Source organism: Felis catus, chromosome A1 (assembly GCF_018350175.1).
Source record: "Felis catus isolate Fca126 chromosome A1, F.catus_Fca126_mat1.0, whole genome shotgun sequence".
Classification (NCBI taxonomy): Eukaryota; Metazoa; Chordata; class Mammalia; order Carnivora; family Felidae; genus Felis; species Felis catus.
In genome coordinates, this window is record NC_058368.1 from 7,219,466 (window position 1) to 7,240,524 (window position 21,059).

General features: G+C 43.3%; 1 protein-coding gene and 1 pseudogene across 5 annotated transcripts in view; both read right to left on the reverse strand.

Moving 5' to 3' along the window:
* The window catches only part of LNX2 (ligand of numb-protein X 2), an 82,024-nt gene that overhangs the window by 12,495 nt on the left and 48,470 nt on the right, over window positions 1-21,059 (reverse strand). For 4 of the 5 annotated variants that reach the window (XM_003980269.6, XM_023250304.2, XM_023250306.2 and 1 more), the window contains exons 3-6: window positions 13,198-13,445; window positions 11,807-12,006; window positions 5,811-6,179; window positions 1,919-2,059 (exon numbers count right to left, since the gene is read on the reverse strand). In XM_003980269.6, coding sequence (XP_003980318.1) covers window positions 1,919-2,059; window positions 5,811-6,179; window positions 11,807-12,006; window positions 13,198-13,445 — 958 coding nt within the window. The remainder of the gene's footprint in view (window positions 1-1,918; window positions 2,060-5,810; window positions 6,180-11,806; window positions 12,007-13,197; window positions 13,446-21,059) is intronic. The other variant, XM_023250309.2, reaches the window with a different exon arrangement.
* On the reverse strand, window positions 14,513-14,657 carry LOC111557065 (annotated as a pseudogene).

Consider the following 21,059-nt stretch of genomic DNA (forward strand, 5'->3'; position numbering starts at 1 on the left):
CGCGAGATCATGACCTGAGCCGAAGTTGGATGCTCAACCAACTGAGCCACCCAGGCGACCCTTGAAATTTTATTAAGGGAACTACTTGAAGTAACAGCCGAGCGTTCCTAGAAAATTTTGACCTTGTGGGAAACCTGTAAATGCCTCATGGCAGTATCCTACCATATGAAATCTATGTCAGCATCTTCAAAACTGGGCAAGAGCCAGTTTATTAGGAAGACAACCCAGATAAAGTCAGCCTTGAGTATATTTATGTGAGAAGTTCCGGCTGTCAGATATTTAATCAATTAAAGGTGGTTGTTTTATTCCTCTTTGTGGCTGAGATGCATGCATTTTAGGCAAACTTCCCAGATCATATTGGTATGCTTCATGAAACTTCGAAGGGCTTGGCACCACATGAATGTTTATGCAAGCAGCTATGTAGACTAGTGTGCACTTTAATTTTTCACAATTATTCTCTGCACAGGTTGTTCTGGTGAATTTCCGTTTGTGTCCCTAGGACACCTTTATTTTTCTAAATCAGGATTTGACATCACAAATGCTGTGCATTAGTAGTAAATTGTTAAACTAATGCTTAAAAGTATATTTCATGTGGTTGTTCCCACCAATCAGGTTTGTAGAGGACCTAGAATAAGAATTAATTCAGCATTACTATGAAAAACACAGCCACATAAAATTAAAGAATAAGAATTAGTAGAGTTAAGAGGAAAAAAATATATATATATATATAATTTATAAAGCAAGGATCGGCTATATGAACACTTCCTTTTCAAATTCCTATTTGAAACAGTAACTCCTTTTCATAGCCATCATTGTGAGAGCAAAGCTATAGGTTTCCTGCACACATTTCATTTTCTGTTCAGAAATGAGAACAAGTCTGTGGTTATAATTTCTTATAGGTATTAGCTGAACCAAAGACCAGGGACAAGTCTGTACTTCAGCTCAGAGAACCAGATAAACCTGATGGGCCAAAAATACTCGTGCCTTTAAGCGATGCTTTCTTGGGGCACCTGTGACATTCCAGAGGTACTCTCTCAAGTTGTACTTACATTAAGAAGCCACTTTAAGCTAACTCTGAGCTTCCAAGGTCACTCGCCTTAAGTAAAATCAAACTGCTTCACTAAATAAAAACTTATTTATTGGTCTGCTTAAAAACTATAGGAAGTTTCCTATATGCTAATTCGCACAGTTGCAAAACATCATTGTTTTAAAAATCCTGGCCTACTGGAAGTTGGGTTCAAATGAAAGATCAAACGAGGTAAATAAAACTGAGAATGCGGTAAAGTACCACTGTTTTATGCGTACAACTAAGGTGGGACAGTCTCCAAATTCTTCAGCACAGATAAATGACCTAGGAGTATTATAAATCCAGTGAAATATTAAAGAAGCAGCAAAAAGCTCAACATATGGGGATTTAAAATGATTTAGGGAAGTATTCCTGTAAGCTGTAACATAAAAAATGTACTATGCACGTGGCTATCAGAATGTACGATTTACGTTTACTATTCACAGACCCAATTCTGTTGTAGACAACCTGCCCAATGGCTAAGTATAGACTTGTCAATCATTGTCTTCATTATGCTTTTTCAATCACATAACCGACTGTTACATTTAAATGAGCAAACCAAGACGAATCCCACTTTCAAGCAGGACCAAACAAATACAGGTTTTTCTAGAAGATCAAACACTTTTCATCAGTCACCTGGCAGAAGGACCTTCTTACTAAGAAACCATCCCTACTGGCTGAGGAACTGAGACTACAGAGTGACTCTCAAGGTAGCCAAACACACACTTCACATCCCAAACATCTGTATTCGCCGTTCCCAACAGAATAACAGCCCTCATTTAGAGCTTACCAGATGGCAACCATGATCCTCTGAGGGGAGGTGAATGAAAACACACAAACACAACGCCTCACCTTATGTGAGCTGGGTCTGTTGTGGTACAGCGGCTGTGCATGATGCTGGCTGCTACTCTGAGCTCCTGCGTCTCGGACAGGATTACCAGGCTGGGATTTCCCTGGTCTAGCAATTGTTAAATCCACCCTCTCTCCACTAGCCTGGAGAAAACACACATACACAACCACCAGTCATTAATGATGCTTCTCATTTAAAAAATTGAAGGCAGTGTAATTTTCAATACACTCATCATCACTGTGCCGGAGCCTCGCCTGAGTGGTGACGGCAGGCACCTGCTGGTGGGGAGGAAGGGAATTCATCTCAGGAACCAGTATTTTAAGCCTTCTGCAGTTAGAACACCCACATGCAGACCTCTTGGGCAGGCCCTCCCCGACCCTGGAAATACCAAGGAAATAAGCAAGGCAAAGCAGTCAAGCTGCCCATGTTCTGATGTCCCCATGATTTCTTGAAGGATAACCCCTTCAAGATTGGCCTTGGCATTGAGAGGGAGAGCGCAAAGGAAAGAAAAGAAAAGAAAAGGAAGAGGTGATTCAAAACTGAATCAGAAGGCAGGTGACTTTTGAAATAAATTCCAGGGTGGCTACTTTGAGAGTAATAACCAATGGAACTATGCACAGCTTTGTCTCTGCTTGCTACAGATTTGAGTCAAAAATAGGACATCAGCTCAAACAGTTCTGAAAAGAGTAACAAAGGTCCTGTAAAACAAGATTAGTATTTACATACACTGTATACTGTATTATTCATAGTCTTTATAGTATTTATATACATCGTATACTGTGTCACACAGATATATGTCACACACATACACACACACATACATTTAAATGTTACATTCAATTACTTTAGAGGTTCATGACTATCACCTTGAATTTAGAGGTCCATTATTTATATTTATATATGTATATTTCAAACACAGATTCACATCTATTATATTTGTTAAAGCTATTTTTATCTTTGCTTTTAAATGTACAGGCCTGAGCTATGCGATGCTGATTCCTGGTCATGACCACAAGTTCCCAAGTTCACTATTATTCCCATGGGGAAATCTGACAGCCTGCTTTCAAGGGGCTGTGGTGGAAAGCAGGGCCCTCCCCCATCATTATAGTCAGCAATGTTAACAAGTCACTCCATTTCCAGTTATTAAACTGGGAAAATGAGTGATAACCAATTTTAAGGCCCTACTACAAATCATTTGCTTATTCAAGCATCTCAGTAAACTAAATAGTTTCAGAGGAGTTCTTCAAAAGAACCGAAAGAACAACACTTCACAGGGGGCCAGAGTCTGGGGGCTTGACCTAAAGGATAAATGCCAAAGTAGAATGTTTAGAATCCTGATATTTAAGATTCTGACACTTCAGGTGTGATGAGTGGAAAGCCCCTATGTGATTTCATTTCAACGTACAGAATTGTTTTCTTTACTGTGTAACACTTGCAACCACCGAACACAATCGGTATTTCACCTTTACTGGAAAATGCAAACCCACTAACAGAAACAAATCCTTGATCTTTCTTGATTGCTTGAAAGACAAAATTCTGGGCTTGTGATGCAAGTGGACATACAGGCTTTAAACGATGGACCAACATTTAGGTTTAGGCTACTTTTAAATAGACTGCACACCTAATACCTCAGGGTTTCAAACACAGCAAAAGAATTCTGTTAAAGCCAAGATTTTTAAAAATGCAGGACCTCAAAATGACAATACCTATAATTCACAAATAAGTGGCATGCCTTGTGGCTAGGAGTATGTATTGCGGAAGTTTAGCAAAATCTCTTAAACTTGAAAACAAAAAAAGTCAAAGTCTTTCAATGGGAATGATTAAATACGTTTTAGTACGACATGCCTACTACACAGCTATGTGATGATGAGTCTATTTTCAGGGTAAGAAGTCTACAACCTACTGTGGACATCAAGGGTGGCAAACTCAGAATTTGCAAGATGAGCACATAGGTTAAGTATCTATGTAAAATGTCCCTATTGATCCGTGGGCGCACACATAAAAATGTTTGGAATGATCTTCTCTAAAATATTAATGTTGCTATCTTGGGGTCTTCGGATTGAATGTGATTTTAACTTCCTTCTTTATTTTCTGTATTTTGTCTTCATTAGTCTCCTTTTTAGACATGGAACACATGCTATTTTCATAATCGAAAACAGTAAGATTTGTCAGTTTTTTCATAAAGAAACAACTTGAGCAACTTCAGTTTTCTACGGTTTGAGGAGAATTATGGCGCAAAATACGACACAAAACTATCTATGTGGATTATAAAACTCCAAATATCGTATGTTACCAGGAAAAATTTCAAATGTATTTTCTACCCGTGCACCTATTTTTCTCACATTTTGGTTAGAAATTTCGTGAGGCCCACCTACTTAGGCATTAGGATATTTGCCTAAATATACAGTCGACCCAGCCCCTTCCATCTTATGGACCTGACGTCTCACTTCATAAAAGCCCACGCGATTCTCCTGTTTCCTTTGACAAGCCCCATGAGTGTGTGAACCTTCTTCTTCTTCTCCCCTCTCCCTGCCAGCAGTCCCTCCCCTGCCCCCCCAGACAACTCGTGCTCACCGGTGCACCAGCTGGATGGCACCCACAGGGGAAGGTACCACTGCTGCCTCTGATTGGATGACATTTTAAGACATCCAATTTTTTTTAAACTTCAAGTCTGTGATGGAAGACCCATTCCCAAATCTCCCTCCTACTGCAGTATTTTGGTTCCTGTATGTGTGTGTGTTCTTGACGTGACACTGAACCAAACATTTGTGAAAAGGAGTAAATTATATGGGATTGAAACTTGGGTGTTCTTACCCAGGAGCTTAAATTGTCATTGTTACTTGCTTCTGTGTACTGTACGCATTTCTCAGTGACTATCAACCCGCTTTAATTCCTGATGCCCGATCATATTAATGCTTGGCTTCCTGTATGTAAGAGGGTTTTCTGGTGCTCACTTAAAAAAAATAAACAACAACAACACATTTTTGTGTCACCCTTATCACTGCAGGGGAGACCCACATCGTCAGATGCTATGGCAGCTTGTAGAACCGGAAGATCTGCTCTGGATGACTTTCTACTTTATATGTCTTAATGCTCTTATTGAAAATGTGTTTTTTCTCTAATAATAACGATCTTTACTTACTTCACAGAGATACTGTGAGAACACAAGTGATGATGTGTTTGAAATGCTTTGAATTCCTTTAAAAAAGGGGCACTATAGAGATGAGTTATTCTTTTTTTTTTTTAATGTTTATTTATTTTTGAGGCGGGGGGGGGAGGGAGGTGAGGAGGGGCTGAGAGAGAGGGGGACACAGAATGGGAAGCAGGCTCCAGGCTCCGAGCTGTCAGCACAGAGCCCGACGTGGGGCTCAAACCCACGAACCCTGAGATTACGACCTGAGCCAAAATCGGATGCTTAACTGACTGAGCCGCCCCGACGCCCCTGGATTAGAGTTACTCTTAATAAAAAAAGTATTTTCCCCCCATTTGTATGGAGCCTGAAGCACAGAGGGGGAGTGAGGAGAGCGTGTAAGTCACACTTGGAATCACGGCTCCTTCCAGCTTTACTTTTCTCACCTGTTAAATGTGGACACCTTCATCTGTTGTCTGGGACTGGGGGGAGCCCAGGGAGCAAATGAGAAACCCATGTGAAACTGTAGAGCCTTCACTCTATAAAGAGCCAGGCTACATGTTCGCAGGGATACAGTTTTCTAGAAAGGACTCTATCGGTAAGGAAGTTAATCTAGTGTGCGTTTTACAGTTTGAAGGATTTAGGGAGCCGTGCTTGATTTCCCCACGCAGCATTAAATATCCCCTGGATTCTCATGCTATGAAAACAAACACTGACATAAGGTAATCAGGGCCCAACAACCGGGATGACCGTCCGGCGTGTACCTGAATGATCTGGGCGGCAAGCTCGGGGGTCCCGTGCTTCAGGTCATGTCCGTTGATGGCAAGCACTCGGTCGCTGCTGCTCAGCCTTCCGTCCTGCGCGGCCAGCCCCCCCTCCAACAGGTCAAGAATAAACACGCCTGGCTCATCCGTCCTTCGTACGAGTTTAATGCCGAGCTGCTCACCAGAGTCCCGTTTGTGAAGGACCACGGGGAAGACCTCTTCCCGCGGAGAGCTACCGTCAGAGTGGCTGTGTGTTCGGTTCCCGAAGCGCCTCTCTCGCAGCACGGTGAGTTGCAGGGTGCTGCAGGGCTGGGAGAGGACGGCTCTGGCATAGTTGTGGGATACATTGCTGATGTTACAGTTGTTGACCTGGAAGAAAGAATTGGGACCAAAGCGTGACGATCTTTTCTCAACTTGTAGGAATGTTCACATACTGCTTCCCAAAGAAACTAACATTGTGAAAATGATATACAGTCACTGTTCACAAAGAAAGGCACCCCCAAAATGTTTTAAAATACAGTTCCTGGGGCGTGTGGGTGGCTCAGTCAGGTAAGCGTCCGACTCTTGATTGGCTCAGGTCACGATCTCACGGTGTGTGAGTTCCAGCCCCTCGTCGGGCTCTGTGCTGATAGCCTGGAGCCTGCTTGGGATTCTCTGTCTCCCCCTCTCTCAAAAATACATAAACATTAAAAAAATATACATGGTTCCTAAACTTAACTTACAATGACTAGCACCAAGTAGAGAAGAGTAGTTGGGAACACGGGCTTCAATGACAGTCTTGAATTAGAGTCCTTGGTCCTGTCATGTACAAGCCGAATGTCACCAGGCAAATTACAGAACTTCTGTGAGTGTGTTTCCTCTCCAGTGAGATGTGCTCACTATCTCCTTCACACTTCAGAGATCAGGAGGGCAATGTGCAGACAGCAGCAGCATAAGGCAAGTGCTAATGAAATAATACTAGCTCTAATGGGACAGAAATTGAAGTTTTACTGGATTGAATTTGCTTTTCCAAATGAAACACACGTAAGCTACAAAAACGAAACCGAGCGTTATTTTAAGGAAAGTGACACATTCCAGGGTCACAATCCTATTCCAGATCAGTGATTTCTATCTTGTTTTATTTTTTTAAAAGCTTTTTATTTATTTTTGAGAGAGAAAGAGCATTAGTGTGGGAGGGCAGAGAGAGAGGGAGACACAGAACTGGAAGCAGGCTCCAGGCTCTGAGCCGTCAGCACAGAGCCCGACGCGGGGCTCAAACTCACAAACCGCGAGACCATGACCTGAGCCAAAGTCGGAAGCTCAACTGACTGAACCACCCAGGCGCCCCCCTCCTCTTTTAAAAAAATTTTTTTTCCTAATGTTTATTTAGAGACAGAGAGAGACAGAGCATGAGCAGGGGAGGGGCAGAGAGGGAGGGGCAGAGGGAGAGGGAGACACGGAATCCGAAGCAGGCTCCAGGCTCCGAGCTGTCAGCACAGAGCCCGACGCAGGGCTCGAACTCACAAGCTGTGAGATCATGACCTGAGCTGGAGTTGGGAGGCTCAACCGACTGAGCCACCCAGGGGCCCCAGTGATTTCTCTTTTAAAGAAGAGCAGGTCAATTATAGTTTCACTCTAAGTCTTTAGCTTAGCCCGCAAGTGTAACATCTAATACAACAAGCATAACTCAGTACTCACAGAACATTTATTAAACTTTAATCTTGAAATGAGGATAGTGAATCACTGGACATGTAGCCTTACAGAGAAAATATACTCAGCTTCAATTATTCACCAGAATATTGTCAGAAGAAGGGGTTGGCACCATTCTTGACACTTATCACAGTCAGAATTCCTCTCTTCATCTGTCTGAAACAACCACGAGGGGGAAATCAACACCTATGAGCCTTGGTCATGTGGCAGGCTCCGCGTTAGGTGTTTGTGATCACCCAAACCCTTCAATCTTTTCCACGTGAATCTATGTCACAAAAGGCCCTCCCCCCTCCTATCCACCTAGGGTTTACAGTTTTGAGCACTAGTAACTTGAATTTTGTTGATTTGGGCCTACTGATACCTTTAAAAAAATTTTTTTTCAACGTTTATTTATTTTTGGGACAGAGAGAGACAGAACATGAACGGGGGAGGGCCAGAGAGAGAGGGAGACAGAATCAGAAACAGGCTCCAGGCTCTGAGCCATCAGCCCAGAGCCCGACGCGGGGCTCGAACCCATGGACCGCGAGATCGTGACCTGGCTGAAGTCGGAGGCTTAACCGACTGCGCCACCCAGGCGCCCCTACTGATACCTTTTAAAATGCAGGCATTAAAGATCGTACATGTCACACAGACTTGCTATTCTCCCAAGTTTGCAACATTTGTGCATTTGGTAGCCATGCAAAGCCTTGATTAAAAGGTTGAATAATAGAGGGTCAAGAACAGAACTTCAAGGCAGCTTCTAAAAAGCCAGCCTGAAGTGGATTTGCTAGTCAAATGTAGTTTGTAACAATGTGGTCAACACATGACTATAATCATTTTTCTTCAAAACCAGACGTGAATAAATTGCTGACAATTCAGATCATACTGAAAACACCTACTCTTAATAATGTTCTAAAATATATATTATTTTTAATAGTGATATTGATATCATTTATAACAGTATTTTTTCTCCAAACTGCTCAAAATTCTGCACAGCAAATGGCCCTAAAGGTATATGGTTCTCCTTTTCAAAGAAGCCATTTAAGAGAATAACGTGTGTGCGTGTGCGTGTGTGTGCGCGCGTGTGCGTGTGTGTGCGCGCGTGTGCTGGAAAACCAAAGCCACACACTGTTACTGCATATGGTTTGCGGAACTAAAAGCGTAGGCCAGCTAGCTCTTTGGTCTGGAAACAGACCACTGTATCGATTCTAAGGTATTTTCAAATTGGCTCATACTGTACTATTTATGCAGCATGTACAAAGTGTAAGACGACCAGGTAGTAAAAAAAATACCAAGTAGCCTTCTTTCCAAGTGTTCACTTTTGAACGATCATAAATACTTCTCCATATTTGGGCAGGGGGTGTGGTTTTACTCCGTGAGTCTGACAAGCCAGTTAAAGGCCAATGAGAAGTCAGGGCCCACAGCAGAAGAGACTCTTTGTGAATTCACTAATCAGGTTATTTGCTCATGCTTTTCTTTTCTTTTCTTTTCTTTTCTTTTCTTTTCTTTTCTTTTCTTTTCTTTTCTTTTCTTTTTTCTTTTTTCTCTTTTCTTTTCCTTCCTTCCTTCCTTCCTTCCTTCCTTCCTTCCTTCCTTCCTTCCTTCCTCTTTCTTTCTTTCTTTCTTTCTTTCTTTCTTTCTTTCTTTCTTTCTTTCAATATAATCTATTGTCAAATTGGCTAACATACAGCGCATACAGTGTGCTCTTGGTTTTGGGGGAAGATTCCCGTGCTTCATCGCTTACATACGTGTATCAATTTGAAATCACTAAACTGGATTTAAGATTGCCATTATGAGAGTTGTTAGTACGTATGCCTCCATAAACAACAATAACGCACTGGAATGTCTACAATGCGGATTTACAGCCTTGAGTTACTTCCCAAAATTACAGCCAATAATTTCAGAGAATTAGATTGTTATTTGAGGTATACAGACTCGGTTGTGTTATTAAACGAATCTCCAGAGCAGAACGGTAAAAAGCCTACAGATGAAATATATTAGCGAGCAAAACCTGAAAGCTATTTAACCTCAATTACATTCCAAGAAATGCAAATACGAACAAAGCATTTGTTTTTACCTTTAAAATATAGAGAAAGAATGAGAAATGTATAAAAAGGTTAATACCGGCACATTGCTGGCAGCGAAGAACAACATACAAAAATACATGTACACTTAATTACAGCTAGAAAGGCCAGAAGAGGGGAAAAAGAAAGAACACTATGTAAGCTGCAGGAAAGGGCAGTCTGGCTCGCCTGGTCTTGACCGCCAAGGTATCAGAATGCCAGGGGCGATGCACCTGGGGGATCGGCCACAAGATTTCCTCCGTGGAGCAGCGGACCAGGAGCTGGGAAGGAAGGAAGGCAGGTAAGGTGTGCACAGAGCTGTGCCAACCTCATGCCACCAGAGCACTGACATCATAAAATGACAGCAAATACAGTAAGACAGTAAGTAGCTGGCTATGGCAGGATCGGAAAATGGATTTTACATAAGCTGGATTAGTTATGCTCCCTGTATTCTCCTATTCCCTCTTAGGATTTGGTAAAAAACAAAACGCGAGAAGTTCAGTCTGTGTCAGCCAGGCGAACGGCAAAGAAGGAGGGGTGTGGGGCCCGACTGGTAAAGTGTCAATGATATATTGTAAGACGCAGCATCCAGACTGGAGTGGAAACCGAAGCCAGGAACCCCCAGGAAAGGTTAATCCTCGCTGCTCTGGGAGCCCATTTTGTCTTTTTCCCCATCTGGACGTTTCTTTTCAAGAGCTAAAAATCCAAGCCTTTCTAAGTTTTGCTTTAATAAAGCAGACAGCTATTCCTGATAGGATATTATATCTAAATCCACACTTTTATTGATTCAGCAAGCATTTCCTGGGCACTTATTTTTTATTTTATTTTTTATTTATATATATATATATTTTAATGTTTATTTATTTTTGAGAAAGAGAGAGAGAGAGAGAGAGAAAGAGAGAGAGAGAGCACGAGCATGGGAGGAGCAGAGAGAGAGGGAGACACAGAATCTGAAACAGGCTCCAGGATCTGAGCTGTCGGCACAGAGCCCGACGCGGGGCTCGAACTCACAAACTGTGAGATCATGACCCGAGCCGAAGCCGGACGCAAAATCGACTGAGCCACCCAGGCGCCCCTCCTGGGCCCTTATTACACGCACAGCATTATGGGTACATATCCACAGATCTGTACCATGTGTACAATCAAGGTGGCTGCAGTCACCAGAGAAAGACAGTACACTGAAATAATTTTCTGTGATTGGTTATGTGTTAAGCGGTGAAGAGAAAAGCAAGGAAATGTCAGCGCTTAAAGTAAAAAGAGGTCTGGGGTCGTGCCAGATTTCAGAGCAGACAGTGGGGAGGCCGGGGTATTGATTCCACTAGAGTAGATGAGAAGCACTGAGGGGACAGACCGGAGAGGTGGCAGGGAAAATGGAAGTGAGGGGTGGAGACCCACAGACCACGGTGAAGGACTGAACGGTGACACTGAGGAGGCAAAAGTCCTTGAGCTTGGGTTCCCAAGAGGCACCTTTTCTCATTCATGACTACTTCTTCTCTCTCCTATATATCAATTCTTTTAGCTTCAAGTATCATGGACACTTGTATGGGTCATATATCCAGGCCAATGTTCACAGAAACTCCAGTCCTGTGCAGTAGGATTCTGACCATCTCCACACCCTCAGTGTCAACAAACCCTCTACTACAAGAACGTCTCGTCCCAAGCCAGATCTTCTGCGGGAGTAGCTATTTCTCCTCAAAGAGAAGAGCGGAGAAGCGAGCATCGAGGCCTAGTGTGGAGTCAGGCTGTTTGCTGAGGAGAGCGCATTTGGGCGCCAACAAGAGACCGCCCTTTCTGAATTCTGTCTTGAGTCCACGGTATAAATTCTAAGCAGCTAGTGCTGCACGGTCTGTCTTTTCTAGATCACAGTAATCAGCGTAGAGAAGGATAAATCAGACAAGGAAGGTAACTGATGGACGGTATAATGGACTAGGGATAAAGCCCATGGGACAAGAGATTTTCAGCAGTGAGGGTGGCCCTGAGATAGCCAAGCATGGAGTCCGAGCCAGGAAGAACCCAGCTGGCCCACAGACGACAGGCACGGAGTCACCCGCGGGATCGAATTTAAGGTAGGGAGAAAAAAAAAAATACATTCCACGCGTGCGGGGAAATAGGAAAAATTACAGATAAATTCCGATCTGTTGTGCATATAAGAGCAGTGAAGCTTACCTTTGTAGATTTCAGGTTCCACAGTGTCAGTTTTCTAAGCTTGAAATCTATGAATAAGCGCGAAGCGATTCAGGTTCACAAAATAATTAAAATTGATACCTGAAGAATCTGGTCTCCAGCAAGGAGTCTCCCGTCTCTGGCGATTATCCCGTCCCGGTAGACTTCCTGGATGACAATGTTAATCAGTGGGGTTTCATTGCCACCCACAATGCTCATTCCTAACTGAATATAAGGATGAGATCGGTGAATTTCAATCGTGGTAATTTCGCCTTCCGGTAAACTAAGTGGTTGTTGTAAAGCTGCCAGGTTAAAAACGAGAAAAAGAAAAATAGATGGAAAGAAAAACGTTTTATATTTTGATTATCTTCAGGTAAGTAAGTTATCATCTATCATAAGTGATCACCTTATGTTAATAGATGATTAATGGCGAGGCAGTATTACTGGATAAGAAAAAGAATAACAGAAAACGTCTACAGGTTAAGAGGATCAAAACACTTTCTCTTGGAAAGGTGATCAGTAAATAATCAATAAATAACTGCTATGAATCAGATTACTAGGGATGACACAGTGATCTGATAAAGAAATATACAATGTCGTCTTGTCCTAATTGATCAGAGAAAGTTTGAACCATGAAACAACTATAAACAATGCAAGGCAGTACATTAAAAAAAAAAAAAACAAACAACAAACAATTACATCAACCTCTAAGAACAGGAGGGTCTTGAATTGGGCGTTAGGAGATGAAAAATGTGTTAGAACCATGGTAGGGAAAATTTGAATTAGTAGCAAAATTTAGAATTTTCCTAAGAGAAAATCATATTTAGACGTAAAGGCATAGGGCCAACCATCAAGATACGGCCAAGATCTTGGACTGCAGGCTTTCTATTTCCTGGTGGGCTATCAAGACAGATCAGGGGCTGCGACCCGAGGACAGCAACAGTAAGAAGCACGGCCTTGGAGGCAGATGTGTCCCTGGCCATTTTGTGGCTGTCCGACTTTGACCAATTAATCTTTCAGGACTCAGGCTCCTTCCTCACCATTAAAAGAAAAAAAAAAAATCTTGGAATAATGGTATAGTTAATCGGTTAATCTATGCAAAGTGCTTGGCACAGAATAAGCACTTAAGTTGAGGTGTCATTTGTGTCGTTCTTGATGCTGTGGATTTCTTAGTCAAGAAGCGACAGCCTCTGAAACACACAAACAGTAAGGAGCATGTTAACGACGAGGGAGACCGTGGGCTACAACAGAAGAGGCGCGGGGAAGGACAAGCGTCCCCGGGGTGAGATTCATGTTCCGTTTCTCACCTGCAAACTGTCGGAATTATACACTTAAAGCGTGAATATGTGGTATGTGAATCATGTCTAAATAAAATTACTTTTTGAAGAGGAAGAACAACACATGTCGGGAACGTAAACAGCGAGGAGTGGGAAGGAAGGAAAGGTCTGATTTGAAAAGACGCGAAAAACGGAAGGAAGTTGAACGGCACATACTGTCAGCAGCCGCGGTCTCCTCGAAGGCGGGGTTGTCCAGGCCAGGCTCCTCGGTCCACGAGAGAAGGCACGCTGGCATCCAGTTCCGCTCGGTAGGCGCCGTGCCCGACCCTGAGCAGTCCACCTCGGGGGATAAAGTACCCGGAGGGCCTATCGTAGTGGGCCCGTTCTCACTCTCAGTCTCTGTCTGAGTTCTACCAGTTTTCCTCCTCTCTAGGGCAAGTCTCCGATGAGCAGCTCCAGGACATCTAGAAAGAGAGCAACAGGCGGTTCCCAGACGATTCGAAAGGACAAAAGTGATCCACAGCTGGCGCCACAGGCCACAGCAACAGAAGAGCGATGGCTTCTTTGCAAAACTTACTTCGACGTCATCCGCAAGCGGTATGTGATTCGGTGTTAATCTCTGTGCAAACGAAGTCCTTACCGCTCCACACAGCAAATTTAAAAGAAGGCACTGCCGCAAACCCCGGTCCCGTGTGTATCTCAAAAGAACACTTCAGTAAAGAGACTGCATTCAGATATACACGGGTACCAGAAATACGTACCCCAGTATGGTTGGCACTAAGCTGCAAATATTATTCTGCAACTCTGATCACAGGACCCTTTCCCGCAGCTTAAATGGCCTAACCACAGGGCAGAAACAGCAATCCTCTTCCGCAATGTGCCCTGGCACCCCGACGGGGACCCTGAGAGGCACTCCGCCTCTCCACCGTCACGGCCAACGTCACACCCTCACTTACTGGCAAAGGCCCGACAACTTTTGACGGACACGGAAGGAGAGGAAAACACGTGTGGCTCTTAAACTTAGAACGACGATAGTGGCAACACAGATATCCTAGGTGGGCTGAAGAGTAGACGCCAAGCGCTTGGGAAACTTGCACAGGCACCAAGAAATGAGAACGGTTGTCTTCCTTGTTTTTGCTTAGGGAAGCAAACAAAGAGGGCACCCAGATGCTTGTTTAAACACTGAAATATGGTCTCTAGATACGGACATCAGAACGCCAGTTCTTGGGCATCTGACATCCTGACCGGACAAAGTGACTAATCATGGCCAGTCTGGAAGAGCAGGAGAAAAGAGGATGGAGAGCCAGACACATGCCCCTGGCCCCTAACACGGCTCCACGGACACCGCTGAGGCTGCATGTGGCGCACGCGGTGGCTGGTGGTCTTACGACGAGGGCGACAGGCTTCGTTCAGTGACAGTACTTTTAAAAACCTAAAATTTCAACAAAACTCAAATACGGGGCTAAATTCAACTAAAACTGAAAGCTACCTCTTAACTGTAAAAGCAATACATTTCTCCTCACACATGAAAGAGAAGTCGTAGGTTTCCAAGTTCTTGAAAAGGACCTTTACAGAGTTTCTTCCTTCACCTTGCATTACGTGCTTTCTCTTCACCTGTGTTAAACTGGTAAGAACAGATACTGCCCTTGACCTTAGCCAAAAGGCCGAGAAGCGATTCTCTTCACCTTTGTTAAGGAAGGGGACAACTGATTTTCCCTTCTGCGTTGTGGTGCAGCACTCCAGAAAATGATCCTGCAAGGGCCTGATGAAACGTCTGGAAAACTCTATCACTGAGAAAAAGGACTGTTGTCAAGTAAGCAAGTTTAATGAGAAATGCCTTTTAAAAATATTTCATTCAATAAAAGAAAACAAAACTGAGACCGTAAAACACACTTGAGACTAAAAATGCAGGTAAAGATTGAAGTCCCCGAATATAAATCGCGCGTTGCAATCTACATGGGCGACAGCTGCTTTTCAATGGGGGAAATGGACGAGGCACAGGAAGCGGGAAGGAATCACAAGCAGAAGGCGCATGGCTGGGAAAGAGCCTAGCGGACGGTTCTAAAATCCTACACACCAAGTAACTCTAAAGCCTCTCTTATCTCATGCAAGAATAAATTTAAATAAGGAAAACTGAAAGTGTTCAAGAGGTAAAGACAGGTCCACCCACATCCCAATCGGCCAGTAACTGGCTAAGAGGGCTGACACTCACAGGGCTTGTGGGGGGGGGGGGATGGAAAGAGGAGAGGGAGAGACCATTCAAAACCTGTGCTCCTCACTGGAGGGCTGATGGCAGGGGGCGGAGAGCTCCCGGCGTCTGGGTTGGGGCGGGAATTGACAGCACACGGTCCCCGGCAAGAACTTCCAAGGCTGCAAACTTTTCAGCCTTGAAAGGGGCCCTGGTGTGGTCTGTGAGGCCTAAGAAACCAGTCAACGACTCACAGTATGAGGACTCTGACTGCAGTGACCGATCTTGTTTTTACAACTGCACTTTTGGGTAAGGAGCCCAGAACACCACCAAAGGAGTCAAAACTAGAAACGCCAAAACCTCCAGAAAGGGGCTCCCGAAAGAAGACATCCGCCACAAGAGGAAACCCCCGCAAAAGGCTGGCTTTAGACGACGCGCTCTGCCGGAGAGACTGGGAGCCACACTGGCCCTGTCGGTGAAGGAACGCTAACAGTTGATATGGAGGCGGCTCAAGGTAAAGGCAGAGAAAACCGTGGCAACAGCGAAACGGAAACCGGGGCTAAGTCTCCCCGTATCTCCAAATGCCGTGTAGCCGGTGACGATTCAGATCGGGGAAAGACGACCGAGGGAGAGGATTTTCGGGTGTTCCGGGGAGAAGAAGAGCAGCGTGGGAAGTTGGGGCACAAGAGACAAGGGTACGCAGTGATGGGGGCAGCGCTAAGGACTCTGGACTGGACAAGGGAGTCTGAGGACGATCCTGATTGCAGGGACAGGGAGGGTAGGACGGAGATTTCCCGATGGGAAAGGTAAAGTTCAAGAAATAAAAAAAAAGGAGAAGAAACCTAAATCCAAGTGCAACGCTCTGGAGGCCGCCAGGAAAACATAACAAATACGCAGCCCGTCAACTGGAAGCGAAAAACCTAGCTGGGTCCCACCAGCGGTGGGCAGACGGAGTAGCAGCAGCAGGGGCCCAGGGGCACGAGTGTCCGCTAAGTGTCCAAATCAGTCCCCATCTTGGCTTGTCCAGAGCAGCGGGAGTTAAACCTCTGCACCCAAATGGCGCTCGTAGCCAAGTGTGGTCGTAAAGGAACGTTTGATTAAGAGAATCAGTGTTTAAAGTGTTTATGTGTGATGCGTGTTTCTATTTAAGGAAGGTACTAGGGGCGCCTGGGTGGCTCAGTCGGTTAAGCGTCCCGACTTCAGCTCAGGTCATGACCTCATGGTTTCATGGTTCCTGAGTTCGAGCCCTACGTCGGGCTCTGTGCCGACAGCTCGGAGCCTGGAGCCTCCCCTGCTCATGCTCTGTCTCTGTCTCTCAAAATTGAATACATGTTAAAAAAAATTTTTTTTAAAAGGAAGGTATTAGAATATATAAAGGAATCCTTTAACATCATATAAGTTATCTTCACCCATTCTGTGCTGATGCTCTTTGAAGCTATTTAGGGCTTTGCTAAGAGGTTTATTTTCAAGAACTATCTGTAATGTCATTTCCTGCTGAAGAACATGTTCTGTTTTTCTTACATATAATAAGTCATCACCATTAAGTGGCTGTCAGTTGGACCTGGAGGACATCCACATTACAGGCCGTTTTTTCTAGTAACACGATGTTCCTTTTTAGCTTTGTCTGATTTATGGCCCCTTACCACCTAAACTGTTCAGAGTTTGCCTGGCAAAAGGAAATATTCCCAGTTTTTCCAGGAGACATTTCTGACATCTTACTTAAGTTACACTGTCAATTTTGTTCCAAAGATGTTTCATCGTTTAGCCAAATATTTTTACAGAAAGTATTCAGAACTATTCTACACATTAAAATGGTTGCTCTAAATGGCATAGGTCTCCTACTTAGAAGTAGATGTTTTTTGTATAGCAAATAGACTTTAGTGACATTTTATAAAGTTCTCATTGTCAAAACCTTTAATGAAAGTGAAAAGGTTTTGATACGCTCTTTTCCTTGACACTGATGCATCCATCTGTCTGTTTCATGATTAAATGAATCTTGCAAAAAGAAAAAAGCCTCAATATAATTTAAATAAGGATTGAAGTAGACACATCATGTTCTCCAATCACAATTAATTAAAAATGGATCAAAGACTATCATAAAAGTCTTAGAAGACAACAGGTGTAAATCTTTGTGACCCTGCATTAGGGAGTGATTTCCTGGCTATGACACCAAAAGCATAAGCAAATAAAGAAAACACAGAAAAACTGGACTTCATAAAGATTAAACCTGTTTGGGGGCGCCTGGGTGGCTCAGTCGGTTAAGCATCTGACTTCAGCTCAGGTCACGATCTCACGGTCCGTGAGTTCGAGCCCTGCATCGGGCTCTGGGCTGATGGCTCAGAGCCTGGAGCCTGCTTCCAATTCTGTGTCTCCCTCTCTCTCTGCCCCTCACCCGTTCATGCTCTGTCTCTCTCTGTCTCAAAAATAAATAAACGTTTAAAAAAAAAAAAAGATTAAACCTGTTTGTCCTTCAAAGGGCACAGGAAAGTGAAGGGACACCCAACAGAACAAAAGAAAACATTTGCAAATCGTATATTTGATAATGGTCTAGTATACAGAATATGTATTTATATACAGAATATAAATACATACATATATATACACAAACATATGTACATATGTGTGCGTGTGTATACACACTGTATATATATATGCTTACAACTTACAAAAAGACAAACAACCCATTATAGGAATGGACCAATGATGTTGAGCATTTATTCATGTGCTTACTAGCCATTTAAATAATCTTCTGTGGAAAAATATCTGTTCAAATTCTTTGCCCATTTAAAACTGTGGATTCCTTGCCTTTTTGTTGAGTTGTAAAAATTCTTTATTCTGGATACTCTCATCAGCTATATGATTTGCAAATATGCATCCGCTTTTTATATTACACATAAGAGAAGAATGCCGGTGAAGAGTCTGCCAAACAGGAACTTCCCTCTAAGTTAAACTGTGAACTTAACAGAGCAACCTGGCCTCAACCCACCTGTACCTCTAAAGGTACCTCTAAACGTTTTCTCTTGATTCTACTAACCTTTTACAATACTATTAAACTATAAGCTTTAAGAGGAAACAAGGGTTTGGAACTTTGCCACAAACGAGGACACAAATGCTCAATTTAACAACAACAAAAAATTGACATGTACAATTACCATCAGGTATAATGCTAAACTATTGGGGGTGAGGCGGGGAAGAGGGGTAGAGAAGGAGAGAGGTAAGGTTTTATAGTTGATATCGGTGGGCAGAATTGCACAAAGTAATTACAAAAATGTTATATACTTAATGGAGAATATTTAAGAGCTTTATTTTTCCATTCAAAGATGAGCACTTTCCCATGTCTTTAGAAATTCTTCATTGTTTTACTAATAATCACTTAATAACTAGTAATTTTAGTAAAGAACAAATTCACCTTTCATAAATATCTACTTTTAGCGATAGAAGAAAATATCAGCTGTTCTCAAATTGAGGCAGATTTCTTAAGAGCAGAATTTTATTCCAACAGGGAAGTTAATTTTAAACTCAAAATTACCAGATTTATGCAAACTACTCCGAATGCCATATTTCTATTAATAATTAAGAGATTTCCAAATCCTGGGTGGCTCAGCTGATTAAGTGTCTGACTCTTGGTTTCGGCTCAGGTCATGATCTCATGGTTTGTGAGCTTGAGCCCCACATCAGGCTCTGTGTTGACAGCTCAGAGCTTGCTTGGGATTCTCTCTCTCTCTCTAAAATAAATTAATTAAAAAAAACGAGAGATTTCCAAATCCTAAAAAGCTTACAAAGACATCTGATAGTCATGTAGCTTTTATACAATGGATCACTGTTGCTGATGCTGAAATGCTGAATTTTAATGAAACTTGTCAATTGCTATCAAATGAGCGAGACTGTGTGCAGAGATGCCACAGTCAGAATAATCACACTCTGTGACTCAATGTATCACTCGTTTGCCTGTCTGTGTGGGTTTTAAAACACAGCTGCAAATGTCTGAAGTGAAGCCCCGGGTGGACTGCTTCAAACAGAGTGACAGCAAAAGGGACGCTACGTGACTTCAAGGCTGGTTCCTACGCGGCCTTGCAGCTTCTTCGGCCTTACTCACTGGAACACTGAGTGCCACGTAAGAACTTTCGATCCCGGAGGCCAGCCGGCTGGAGAGGCCACCTGTAGGCTCGCCTCGCTGAGCCTGTGTCTCCACAGTTACCTCCGTCGGCGTCCCAGACGCGTGAATGAAGATCTCCAGTTCCAGATGCTACAGTCCTGGCTTTCAGCTCTTCTCTGCTGCGGCCCGGATGTCACATAACAGGGAGAAGTCACCCTGCTGTGCTCTGTCTGAATCCCTGACCCACAGAATCCACGAGCAGAATCAAATGCTTATGTCATTATATTCGGGGCGGGTTAGTTTCTCAGCAATGGGTACTCAGAAAACAGATTAACAATTTCACTGGAGAAACATTAGCTTGAGGGTCAGTTTGGGGCAAGGGAATGCAAAGACCAGGAAAGACCTGGGGCTGTGCTTCAAAGAATTTACAACCTAGCATTAGATTCTAACTTGCTATCAGCTTGCAGAGACTACTTAACATCAACATTTTTAATTGAGAAATTAGAAGAAGGTAGGGCTGTTCAACATAGATCTGTTCAAATGGGGTATAAAAATTATATTTTAGGGGCGTCTGGGTGGCTCAATAGGTTAAGCATCTGACTTCAGCTCAGGTCACCATCTCGTGGTTTGAGAGTTTGAGCCCCGCGTCGGGCTCTGTGCTGCTGTCACAGAGCCCGCTTCAGATCCTCCGTCTCCCCCCTCTCTCTGCCTGTCCCCTGCTTGCATTCTCTCCCTCTCTCTCTCAAAATAAACAAACAATAAAAAAAGTATATTTTAGGGGCACCTGGGTGGCTCAGTTGGTTAAGCGTCCGACTCTTGATCGTGGCTCAGGTCATGATCTCACGGTTCATGAGATCAAGTCCCACATCGAGTTCTGTGCTGACAGTTTGGAGCCTGCTTAGGATTCTCTCTCTCTCCCTCTCTCTCTGCCCCTACCTAGCTGGCTCTCTCTCTCTCTCTTTCAAAAAATAAAGTTTAAGGGGCGCCTGGGTGGCTCAGTTGGTTAAGCATCCGACGGGCTCAGGTCATGATCTCGTGGTCCATGAGTTTGAGCCCCGCATCGTGCTCTGTGCTGACAGCTCAGAGCCTGGAGCCTGTTTCAGATTCTGTGTCTCCCTCTCTCTGACCCTCTCCCGTTCATGCTCTGTCTCTCACTGTCTCAAAAATAAACGTTAAAAAAATTAAAAAAATTTAAGAAAATAAAGTTAAAAAAATTATATTTTATACTTTATCTTTTTATTTTTGATAATCAGCAGTCACTCTTAGCTGTTTATGTCAAGCAAATCATTCACCTTTTCCAGTGTATCGTTCACTACATGGGCCTAAGATGCTTTGGAAATGATTAAATGTGTAGCTCAAATATTAACAAGCTTACTTGGAAAATGGAACTTTCAACCGGACGTAACTGCTTAGCCTTTATCAGCTCACAAACGAAAGGACAGTTTGCAATTCCCATAAACTGCTTGATCCAAAATACTAATGATACTTCGACTACATACCAAATTCTTGTGGGCATTTTAGTTAAGTGAATGTTCCTAAAAATTTGTGCAATGTCTACCTCATTGCTCTCAAAATAATTAGTATCGAACTGAGACTTTGTTCAGTTCTTCTAACATCCTATAATTGATGATGTCCACAAGAGCCTCAAGACAAACCTGTTACCCTAAAAACAGTAATCCAACTGAGAGAAATACGATAAGCCTAAAATATTCCTCAACCTCAGCCGCAAGCACACCCAACCCAGAATCCCATATTCAAAAGTTTGGCATCGATTTGCACAGGGGCTGTGCTGTT